General features: G+C 38.8%; 1 protein-coding gene across 1 annotated transcript in view; it reads left to right on the forward strand.

Annotated features, from left to right (window-relative positions):
* camkvb (CaM kinase-like vesicle-associated b) overlaps positions 1-9,098 on the forward strand; it is a 49,683-nt gene extending 40,585 nt beyond the window's left edge. The window contains exons 6-11 of the mRNA XM_022189041.2: positions 1,788-1,908; positions 2,031-2,106; positions 2,292-2,428; positions 2,618-2,696; positions 5,972-6,059; positions 6,261-9,098. Coding sequence (XP_022044733.2) covers positions 1,788-1,908; positions 2,031-2,106; positions 2,292-2,428; positions 2,618-2,696; positions 5,972-6,059; positions 6,261-6,626 — 867 coding nt within the window. The 3' untranslated portion in view covers positions 6,627-9,098. The remainder of the gene's footprint in view (positions 1-1,787; positions 1,909-2,030; positions 2,107-2,291; positions 2,429-2,617; positions 2,697-5,971; positions 6,060-6,260) is intronic.
* Positions 9,099-12,706: the final 3,608 nt, after the last annotated feature.

Raw genomic sequence — 12,706 nt, forward strand, 5'->3', positions numbered from 1 at the left:
GATCTTTTGCTAGACAGACTAAAATTCAGTGGGTTCTAGGGGTTGTAGATCTGTATTCTTATGTCATTCATGAATTACTCACTACTTTGTTGAATTTCAAACAAAAGTGTAAAATGTGTTATTTGTTTCCAAAGTCAAGGCTAAATACTCCTCACATTAATATAGGCTACCTTTATGCTTTGGAGGGAGGGATTGTTGGCATCCCTACAGAGAACAGAAATTAGTCGACCTATTTTGTCACTGATCAATATGTTTTCTCAACGTAAGTCTCATTATGATATCCCAAAATATTATCTCAGCTTACTCAAGCCGTTGTGAGTTCCCTACTTTAAATGTGGAAGCTGTAAATGTTATTGAAAATGTAACTTTTAAGAGATCAAGAGATGTGGTATGAAATTTTTTAGCCAAGCCAGCGATATTGCTGCAGGTCAGACTGTCAGTGAGTGCACAACTTTGGTGCAGATATCCAAGTTATCAACCTGATGAAATGCTCTGAAATTTCCTACAGAAACGTATCTGAGATGCCCAGAAGGCGATGCTTAATAACTGATGATCTTCTGACTTTCCATGCAGCATCATCATCATCATCATTTTTATTTATATAGGACTTATCAACATTAAAATGCTTCACTCAGCAAGTAAAGATTATTACGATAAATGTCTGATATAATTATTTAGGAATGTATCAAAGCTGTAAAATAGTTTCTTTATCTTTAAAGCGTAAAATATAGGTTGAATTATGTTTCTCAGTTGATAAAAACATGCTTGTAAAACTTTTTGTATGTGCTACTCATAGCTTAATCAAACAAGATTTCTAGCAACATGCTACCAGCTGGTATCAAGTACATTTCAGTATTTAAATATCTGTTTGCCTGGAGCTTCTAACAAGCATTTCTGTTTTGCTTGTGTTTCATTGAAGAAAATTCTTTCAGTTTCTTTTTTTAAATTATTTTTTTCAGCTCTGCATACTTGTTGTCTGTATACAGCTGTGTGTCGTCAGCATAACAATGAATGGAAACACAATGTCTGCCTAACAGAATGGGAAAACAGAAAAGGATTGGTCTCACAATTGAACCTTGAGGCACCCCATTGTTAATTATAGTAAATGAAGGTACATGGTTATTAAATCACTGAATTTTGTTTTCGTAACATTGGATTTGCGCCAACTCAGCGCAGCACCCTATTGCTGACTCATTTCCTCCATCTGTCATATAAAATGCTACGATTGTACAGAAAGCACTGCTTAAATCAAGTGGTACAAGAAAAGAGCACATGCCAGCACCATGGTTCATTAAAATGTATTGTTGTGCTGTTATGCAGACAAAAACCAGATTGGGAGTTTTCAAAAATGCTGCAAAAAGTTGTTTTTGCCAAGTTTTATGTACTTTGGTGATAAATTTTGAAACAGGATGATGAATTTGTGGAACCATAGGTCAAATCCAGGCTTTTTTAGAAGCAGCTGAAGACGAGCAGTTTTCTGAAAAGTCTGATGTGCAAAATGGGAATAGAGAAAAAGTTATTGAGAAAAAGGTGGTTGCTGTATAATTACTCACATTCAAATGTCTGTAAAATTTTCTGCTGAAATCCTGTACATAGGCTAAATTCATTACATTTGATCATAGACACACTCAGAGTAGCTGCTCAATAATTAAACTCACATGTTCTGTCCTCTCATTATTTTTGTTAGAAAAGTATCTCACCACTGAAATTAAAACTCTGCAATATGAAACGCCTTAACCATGAATATTGCATCAGCTATTGCCATTGTGATCTGTCATTTCCTGTAGTTGGAGAACTTGGTTTACTACAACCGCCTGAAGCACTCTAAAATAGTCATCAGCGACTTCCATCTTGCTAAGCTGGAGAACGGACTAATCAAAGACCCCTGTGGGACGCCAGAGTACCTGGGTAAGATTATTAAAGTTGCCGAGAGGCAGATAAGATATTGTTATGTGGCAGCTTGTTGTTTCTTTCAAACGTGCAGAAAATTTGATGTTTGAAGTTTTGAAGTTTTATGTTGTCTTGCGCAGCTCCAGAGGTGGTTGGCAGACAGCGGTATGGCAGACCAGTGGACTGCTGGGCAACAGGTGTCATCATGTACATCTTGTAAGTTGTAAACATGAGGTACAATGAGAGTAGAATACCATCCTAATAACAAGAAAGGGAAGTGTCTGAAGCCTAACACTTCATTTAAAGTCACCCGGATGTTCTATTGCATTATAGTTAGCCTTGTTTAAATACGGTATCTAGATGCTTTTTGACTCCTGATGCTCTTTCTTTGCCTACCTCAGGCTGTCAGGAAACCCTCCTTTCTACGATGAAACTGATGACGACGATTATGAAAATCATGACAAGAACCTGTTCCGAAAGATCCTGGCAGGCGATTATGAGTTTGACTCTCCATACTGGGATGACATCTCTGATTCAGGTACTTTCAGGATAAAGTTAACAATGCGAGGGAACACACTGACAGCTTGCAGGGTAAACATTTCAAATTTGGAGAGTTTTCCTCTCTTCTTACCGCTGGAGTGTTCAAACAGATGTCATATGTTTCCATCCAACAAGAGAATAAACCTTTTTTTTGTTGAGTTTCTTCTGTGTGATTTTTGCTTGACAGCTAAGAGTCTGGTTGCTCGTTTGATGGACGTGGATCAAGACCAGAGACTGACAGCCCAGGAGGCTATAAACCATGAATGGTAGGCAGGAAACCTTTGATATATTGTGCAGGCCATTCGAAACAGAGTTGTGTGATCAGACTTTCATAATATGTTCTGAAAGGCTGTTTAAAAGCAGTATTTCCGTTCATTTGACAGGCTAATCACTGTCTTTAATGGGTGCTTAGCATTTATTCCACTTTTAAAAGCCGTGCTAGCAGTGTGGTTCCAGATGGGACTGTGTATGAAATATGTAAAAGGGACCCTTAAGTGAAAATCAAGGTTTTTACTTTGTCAATGAGTTCATCATTTCCACCTTGAAACTGCAGTGCACTGATGACAGCCTAGAAAACATGGATTTACATTTCCAGGTTTCATGAATGATAAACCTCAGAAATAAATCCTGTCAATTTGTTGGGTGCATCTTTCCATATGACTATTCTTTACAATTCTAAATATTCTGTTTTCAATAGTAGTTGTGCAGTCATGACTGCAATTGTAGCTTCAGTACCAATTAACTGCAAAGACTCAAAAAAGTATATACATACCTAAAATAACCGTCAGAAAGCTTTAGATCTGTTGGGATTAGAACGACCAGTGTTTGAACAACAGCAACAACCAGCAGCCACACTATAGTCCAGTTGTATTTCACCCATAGAGGCAGACACATATGTTTGTGTTCCTTTAATTATGTCATAATGCAAGTTCTTTTTACATTGTATATTTGTGCCATACATATACCATACAACCAAACACAATAGATGCATTAAAGTGAAATATCGTCCCTCAGTGGCTTCAACAAAACATTTGTATTGTTAATTGAATAAGCATTAATTTATATTTTGTCATTAAATAAAGATATTTATCATCTTTTAACTGATTTAAAGAAATAGTATTTTTTTGGACACATACACACTTTTACCAACCTAATGTATTTTAATCGGGCGGATAAAATATTAGGAACACTTTTCACTCTCTCTGATCTCTGTAACAAGCATAAAGTGGGATTATAACCTTTGTGAGAGTTTAAACAACACCTGAAAATGTAAACATAGAACAACGTAGAAGCTTCTGTAATACTTAAAAAAGGCAATTAGCTTAAAGTCTGAACAATGTTTGAAGGAATATGTCAACTTGTTAGATGAGCTTACAACAGTTTGTGCGACTGCATAATCTCAGTCAAAATAGTTGCGAGTTTTGTCTTTTTTCTTTCTATTTTTCATGGAAATAGTTACGTAACTTGTGTCAGTACACATTTTTCTCTGTTTGATCATTTGTCAGAGATGTAGGTGGTTATCGATGCCAATTTGTTTCAATAGTCACTACAAAGAAAAAAAATCCAATGCAGCTCAATGAAGCATTTTGCCCATAGACAATCATTATAATTGAGGCATCTGTAAAATTGTTCACAACACACCTCCAACTGGAAACAAGGTTGGTCACAAAAAACAACTTCTGGGACTGCAGTTCCCTGAATAGCCACTTGAGGCTCACTGTAAAAATGAGTCAATGCCAAACTTTACAGCTAAAATAAACACAACTACAGCCTGGTATAAAAATGTTTCTGTTTCTTAGCTAAGTTTCTAGTTCATGACAACTGCACAGGGGGAGAATGTTTATACAACTCACTTATTTACACTGTATCAGGGCTTAAATTTCTGCATAATTAAGGGCATTGCTACTGTGAGTGATGTTTAGGAAACCTAAGACCGATATCAGGGAGGGTTCATCAGTCTTTATATGCAGCCAGTAGTTGGTTCCTATTCTTTCCATTTTCAGTTTCCATGTTTGTAAAACGTCCCACAGCACCTAGAAAAGTGAGTTTTATGCTCAAGTTATCCTAATGTAAAATTTTTAGGATGAGCAAGAACCCACAGGTGAATCTGCAGAGGAATTAGTAATGCCAGAGTTTATATTCTCATCGTGTTTGTCGTCTGATTCTCTCTGCTCATGTTTTCTCTCTCCGGTCTCTTTTTTCCTGACAAAAGGAAGATTTTCCTGCATTTACCAGCTACAGCAAAGTTAGAGGAGACAAAAAAAAAAGAAAAACAGAAAATTTTAAAGTTAAATTCATCAGATTTACATAAACTTGACACTAAATTAATTAGAAAGTAGCTCAGTCTATGCTCGACAGTATTTATGAATGGAGAACAAAAGACTTAGGGAAAAGGCAAGTCAGAATTCAGAAGTCTGTGGATTGTGATTTTCTTTTCCTCGATATTTCATTCTTTTTGAAGGTTTCATATATAACCCTTTTACCAGGTGGTCATGAAAAAAACAAATGGCAAATTTTATGTAAATGAGAAATGTATTCAGAAAGAACTTGCTGGATACATGAGTTGTTAGAAAATATGGATCTAGAGAAATCTGAACAAGTCAGAGATGGCTTCACAACAGACTTCGTATTTATGAAAATAATCTGAACATCTATGTTGGAATTACACCAATAAGCCATTTTAAGGCATGAGCAGACTGTGTTAAAGGATAAAAACCATCGTTTTTAGGGGTTTGATCCAAGTCTGGAGATTAGGTGGAAACACATTGGATCAACACAAAGTTCGATACAGAGATTCATCATTTCTAGATGTTTTATGCTTCTGAAATCCAGTAACGTGAACATTGAAGCCATCAGCAAGTTGACATTTTCTGATCTCAGCTGAAATGCCCTGATCCATGTGGATGGATCGCTATTTAACATGTTACAACCATTTTTAAACTATTAACTTGTGATCAGTTAACTTTGGTATCTAGGTTCATGACCAGATACCAGCAAAACTGGTGACATTCCAATGAGATTCCGTTGTACTTATTTAGTGGTAATATTGCTACAATTCACCTGCAATAACATTTTAAGTTAACATGGTAAATGTATGACAAAACAACTGTACATTTACAACAGATATGGAGGATAACAATATTTATTTTGAGTTATTTGTTGTTTTCTCATGTAAAGTTACTCCTATTGCTGCGTTGTAACTATTTAAGGACATTTGGCTGTTTACTGCCGTGTTAAAGACACAGTTTGAATGCTGACTTTCCTTAGCTCTATTTGACAGAGGCACTTCAAAGCAAACTGTGCATTTTGAACAAGGACTGTCTGTGAATGGCAAAGAAAAAAAAAACAACTAGAAGAAAAACTGCCCAAGCTACAGAATGATCAGAATAATCCTTAAAGGTTAATCCGTCCTTGCAAAAGTTTGTCAGTCAATAAAATGAACAAATTAAGTAATACTGTGTGCAGCCGCCTGTGGCATCCAAAGATAGGAGAAGCAGAAAGCTCTGTTGTGAAGTTGTGCTTTTCCCGTTTTGTACAACAGGATCTCTGGCGGTGCAGCTTCAGATAAGAACATCAAGGAAAATGTGTGTGCACAAATAGAGAAGAACTTTGCCAGAGCTAAATGGAAGGTAAACTCTTTTGTTCTCTCTTTCTTGAAGCTCCCCTTTGCAATAGTAGTTGTTCTGTCCTTGAACAAGAAGGTATATATAGCAAAGTCCCACTATATTGTATAACTGTCAGCTGAGGAAGTTTGATAAGAGCTGATATTTTTTGGAGAAGTTTTGGGTTAAATCACCTGTGTGAGCTGTTTGTTTGTTCCGTTCCCACAGAAAGCTGTGCGGGTCACCACCATAATGAAGAGACTGAGAACACCTGAGCAGAGTGAATCGAAGGCGGCTGCCCCTGCTGCCGCCGGCGCCCCAGCAGACCCCTCAGTTCCCCAGGCTGCGGCCAACCCCCCAGCGCCTTCATCTGACGCAGCGCCCGAGGGTGCCCCCGCCGCGGTCACAGAGCCCCCCGCAGGAGCAGCGATTAGTCAACCGGCGCCGGAGGCCGGAGCCGGGGTGGCAGAATCAGCCGAAGACCCGCAGCAGCCGAATCCGGCACTGCAGTTAGCCGAGGCCACATCACGGTGCAACGGGGAAGCTTCCGCCACTCTTCACACAGCTGATGAGGCTGGAGATGAGCAGGGTTAAATCCCCAACAGACCTCTACCCCCTCCTCTGTGACCTCTGCAGTCCCCACCAACTCCTGCACACTGTACATTAGCTGCTAGCATGGTGACACTGACTCTGCTTCTCTCTCACTTGCAGCATTAGTATCATCTCATGGAGGCTGTGTGCTACCTTTCCTGAGTGCAGCGTTGCATTGGCTTTCTTTTCTCATGTCTTGTGTTTTGTTTTTTCCTCTCAATGACCCCTCCGGTGTGTGTCAAATTATATAAACCAAATCTATCTCCTCACACTTGGGTTTTAGGGGCAAAATGGATTCGCTGTCAAGCTGTGGCTTACAGCTACAGTCTTCTCTCTGATTCTTCTCGTAGTGATAAGAGAATATAAGAAGACATAATTGTGCTGAAAACGGCTTTGATTACTTTTTAATGAGCCAACTTGGGGAAACTTCTTCCTGCCAGTCGTGCAATTACAGTATTTGTTCTTGGAACAAGTAGGAACGTTTTGCCCTTGAAATTTTTATGATAATATTCAGTAGTGGTGGCCCTCAAACATGGAGAAGATTACATATTTCACATGGGTCACATGGCTATCTCTACTATCTGTTACTGTCTACACTGACCAATTGTTGTGCATTAAACACTAATGAGATGGTGACTGGGAGTTTTGGAGCCCAGTGCTGTATTTAGAATGAGGCAGCTTCACACATAAGCACACACACACTATGTTCCTTTGCTAAGTTCTTGCTCAGGAAAGAACCTCACAGCTGTAAGTGTAAAGATTCTGTACATAGAGACCTTTGTAGAAGTAGCCAAAACAGCATGCATCATCACTTTTTTGCTGTTCGTTTTACATTCACACCCACTTGGTGGATAAAGACGCGCTACTGCCAACCTCGTCTTATCGTAGACCACAGCACTCTCGCCTCCTGCCGCAAGCCATGTCGAGACTGACGTCGTTTTTCAGAAGCATACTACACATTATGCCGTCTATTACCGCTGTTTATTTAGCACCCCTGCTGTTAATGCAAGTTACATTAAAAAATATCTTGATTTCATTACCTAGCAGTTCTATGCATCCAAATTAATTTGTAGCTTTTCTTTTTTGGATGAATCACAGCTGACATCTTACATCTTTATCCAACACGACACATTTTTTTTTTTTTTTTGCCAGATTTCAGTCTGCTCATATCTACTGACTTGAGGTTTGTGTTCAAATGTTGACTCAAACGCCACTCACATCTGACAAAATTGTAAAAACTAAACATGCGTTAGCTGACCACATGCGGCTTTCAAGGGAAGACATGCACCATTTTGGCTTTAGGGTAACTAGGGGTCACATCAGCTTTGCTGACCTGTGTCTTACGGGAACAATGTGTATGAAGCATACTTTTTAAATTTATTCATCTTTTATTTATTCAGATATTTTATTTTCTATCCTTTTGTTCGTTTCAGCTCTTTCGGCCATTTGTTTATTTCATAGATTTTTCCGCTTATACTTGATGAACAGTAATAACAATGTATCCTTTCTGTCACTGGTCCCCTTGAGCATTAATAATGAGCTACAGAAGGAGATCTCTGTAATCACTCTAGAGGAAATTGAGCAATACTCGACTGGCTGTAGAAACTGTGATTCCTGGTGTCCTTTCGATTAAGTCCACGTATCTGTAAGTGGAAGTCTATAGTCCTCGCCAGCCGTCAGGTCCATCGGGATCGCTGACACACATAGCCACTAACATATGGCTGCTGTCGAATCAATGTTTGTGTGTGTGTGTTCCTGTTCTAACACACACTGAAACATGGATTTTCATCCTGTGGCCACATAAAGACAGCAGCCACACTGTCAGTACGATTATTAGATGACTTAATTAAAGTGTACTATGTGATGGCTCGTGCACAGCCACTTTGTCTGACTTTACCTGATCTGTTGTCAAGAGTATTCACTGTGCACACCTGTGAATTTATATGAAAATGTGCATCTCAAGAAAAATGGGGAGAAAACTGATCCCATTTATTACAGAATCTCAAGTTTGACTTCATTGTTAGTCTTTTATTTATACATGTATCGTTTTAATTTGTGCAAAGGTCGATTGGTCGTCACACCAATCATTCAGATTATGTCACTGTATTGTTTCTTGCATTGTCTGAGATGAAAATTTCGATTTCAACCAGAAGCTTAATTAGAGGGATACTAGAATTTTTTTTGTGTGAATAGATTATTTCATGTAGTCCGTTCTCTTTGTTTAGATGGCAAATAAATACTGTTTAAATACTGTTACACAGTTCAAAGCAATGCTTTTTTCCAATGCATTTCTCACTGTATTTAGTAGCCGATGTCTGTTCATTTTGCCAAGCACTTAAAGGTGTATTTGTAGATGTGATGTTTGCCAGGACCAGTGGTCACCTGTAGGTCCTGTCCTGAATTTGTGAGCTCTGTACTGTACTCCTTGACCGAGTTGATGACTTTGATGGTAATAAAATGGAATTCATCCGTTTATTCATGTGTGATCTGGTTTCATTCATCTTCCAAACAGACAAACAGTGGACAGAGGGTGGCGAGCAACTTTCAATCCAAGGATTATTTTGAGAAAATGTGGGAAACAGCCTGCGTCATTACACTCTGCTTTCCCCTCCTTTACCCGGAGGAGAGCATCTGTGTTACACGCGCTCAATTAGCACTAGCTTAGCACCCATCCTTGTGGGCTGTGAACTTGTGTTTCGAAAAATCCCAGCAGTGCCATTTGGTGACACTTTCCAAGATACTCAAATTGCATCACATTGGAATAATAATGCAGAGAGCTCACTTTCCAGGCCCTCTGGGGTTTAAATAGGCTTTCTCTCGGGAGCCTTTCTCTTTTTCATGCCCATTTTGCAATCGCATGCAGTCATCCATACAGGCATCTGGGCCCGGGGGGATCCTAACTCCGTCTCTGTGTCATTGGATGACTTCATTAAGAGTGGTGGGGTAACAGAAGTGTCACTTTCCTGTTTCTCTCAACTAGCGGCATCAAGATGAAAGACCACTGATCAGAGCCTGTCCTTGCCAAGAGGAAAAGAGAATTTTACAAGGAATAGCGAAATATTTCTTCCTGTGGGCAAAGCTTAGATAATAACAAGTGTAGTTGCTAAAAGAGAAACTGCAATGTGTGTAGTTGATTTGTGCAGAAATATGGAAAAACTGAAATAACAGCAACTAAGAATAAATCTACATAAGCCATAGGCACAAGCACAGCTTGTGCTTCTGTCAATACTTCCCTCCGTCACTCCATCAGGCATCATTTTCACACTGATGACATTATTTCAAGCAAACAAATTATGACAGTGATCAATGAACAGTGTGTATTGACTGATTGTCAGGCTAAGGTTAAAGCGCAATCAATCACATCAAAAAATCCACTCTGCTCATCAGTTAAAAAGTCATCTTATTGCAAACCTCTGAAGTCCTGCAGATGACACACATAATATTTTATTAGTAATGAATCAGTGTCAGTGGCTGTGTAGAATGGATCTTTAACCGAATTGAAAAAGGTAAAAAATAAAATCAAAAATCAAAAGCATCAATGGCAGTTTTTTTTAATTTTACCTACAGTAGGTATTAGGTTTCACAGGCAGTACAATGATCAACACATTTCACTGTTGACTGACACACATGAATGAAAATAGTACATATTTGATTAACATATTTGAAAATACTAAGCTTTGCGAATGTTTTCTGTAGAAGGTAATGAATTTAGGAATTGGTGTTTGTCTCAAGGAATAAAACTATTTAGGGTTTGTCTGGTGGGTTGGAGTCGTTTTCATTGTTGTGTGCCGGTCAGAGGAGATCTAAGCTATAATTTCCCGAGAAGGATGCACAGAATCATCCAGAAAACAGTCCGTAAAAACACAAACAAAATGTATTTCAACCAAATACGTTTTGAACAAACTTAAACTTTCAAATAGAAATAAACTGATCACAAAATGACTACCCATTCATAGTGGAAGCCAGTAATAAAGCCTCCATAATCTACACTCCAAGCACTGTGTACACCCTGTAAATAGCTGCTTTATGTGACATGAGCAGAGAGCTGACACTGCCCTCTGGTGGGCAGATTTTTAACTAAAATGTAGTTGGACGCAATTTGAGTGAATGAAACTGGACTAAATGTCGGAAAAATATTTTAGGATCTCATATTATATACTGGGAATATAAAAGTTGTTACCTTAACATGCATAATATGCACATTTTCAAATACAAAGTAGTACAAAATCCCTATTCCAACACAGATGCTTTAGACGTGACACTGAATGTGACAGAAAGTTACTAAGTTTACAGTCACACACTCATATTTAGCAGCACTAATCCACTCAGAACAAAAGTTCCAAGTGGAGCTTGGCTGTCACATAACCAAATCAGTTTGTGTAAAGTAGGCCTATGCTGATTGGCTGATCAACTCCAATCTACTAATCATGAGGATAAGTAGCCCTTAATGGAAGATTATTTTGTACCAAGGACATAGAGTACCATTAAGTACAATGTTGAGGTATCTGCACATTATTTATTTTACTTATTATCATTATTATTATATACCTAGTGAATAATTATTATAGTCCACAATATGCAGTAACTAGCTACTTTTCAGACCACGACTTGACCTCCCTGATATAAAAATACAAGGAAGTGCTAAGATGAATCCACTGAACCTAAACCATTTTGGCTTGACCACAGAAATGACCAGGTTATGGCCACAAGCCACACTTTTATAAATGCAAATGTTGTTAGCAGTTCCATCAAAGACGCATGTTGGCCCTAAGTTTCTCACATAGTTTCATTTAAGTAAGTGAATGAGTCTCATAGCTAAAAGTAAAATTATTCTACAAAAGCAAAGATTAGTTAAAATTCAAAACAAGATTTGTGAAAAAAAAAGATTCTGTTTTCATTCCCTTAATAAGATTCATTTTGGGAACCTTCAGAGCAGTCTGAGCACACAGAGTGAGAACACATCGACTAAAATGTCTAAAAGTACATGAAGTAATTGAAACTGGCTCAGCTTGACCAGGTAGGGATGGACCTCAAACACTGTTCCATCAACATTAGCAATCTAACAACTCCATACAATATAGTGGCATTTTTCTGCAGAACTAGAATTTGAACTTTGATGCTTTGCACACATTTTAGAATTTGGAATGCGGGACATCTGTTGGGGTTATTGAATTTCTACTTATGCACAAGTACCTCTTCCTCTTCCACCACTGATGAAGTTTTATCCAGCAAACACTTGGTAGGCAACATGACATCACCGCACAAGTGGTCAGTGTAATACTTGAGAGCTCGTTTAATAGATTTCTGTGCTTTCCACAATACTCTACGTACATAAAGCTGCTCCTTCCATATAATCAGTACAGATATCATCTTGCCATCTACTGTTTACAACATTTAATGCGGCTGTAAGCAGGACTAGTGTTATGAGAGTACAGAAGCAGCAGGGTGCAGTGTTGCTCCCTTAGTTCTCTGCTTTCCTTTGACAGGTACTGGTGGTCGATAATAGTTATTCCATACTTTCCCCTGAGCCTCATCTGCATGTGGTTACTGCATGAGAAATCCCGACAGTATGAAGAGTGGGAGTCTGTAAAGGCCAGAGGAGGGTGTGATGCATGAAAAATAAAAGATCCAGTACTTTTTGGAGCTAAATCCTGCAACCCAGTTGATGAGCGAGCCCAGGTTGAGGCTTTAAATTGATGTCACTTCATCATCGCTTCCACTTTAGTTTTTAAACACTGACCAAGTCTGTGGGTCTTCAGAGGGCTGCCTGTGAACAAAGTGCCAGCTTCAGGCCAAACTTTTGCCTTTTGCTATCTGACTTCTGGGTCTCTCCGCTCCACAATGTGATCACTGTCCGACAGCTTTGTGTGACTGAGACAGAGCAGATACCCACAGAATGCTGCTACTGCACAGCTCCAGATCAGGCCCAGCGATAAGACGGAGCTGAATTCCACATCTGAAAAGTGTATTGAATGATGCTAGTTATACCACGGGTTGGCATTGTGTCATGTGATACGCTACTGTGGAGACTATTCCCGACAGTAACACATCTCTGTTGAGTTGCAAAGAATGAAGCACAGAAA

The sequence above is a fragment of the Acanthochromis polyacanthus genome, chromosome 5 (genome assembly GCF_021347895.1).
Source record: "Acanthochromis polyacanthus isolate Apoly-LR-REF ecotype Palm Island chromosome 5, KAUST_Apoly_ChrSc, whole genome shotgun sequence".
NCBI classification, from domain to species: Eukaryota; Metazoa; Chordata; class Actinopteri; family Pomacentridae; genus Acanthochromis; species Acanthochromis polyacanthus.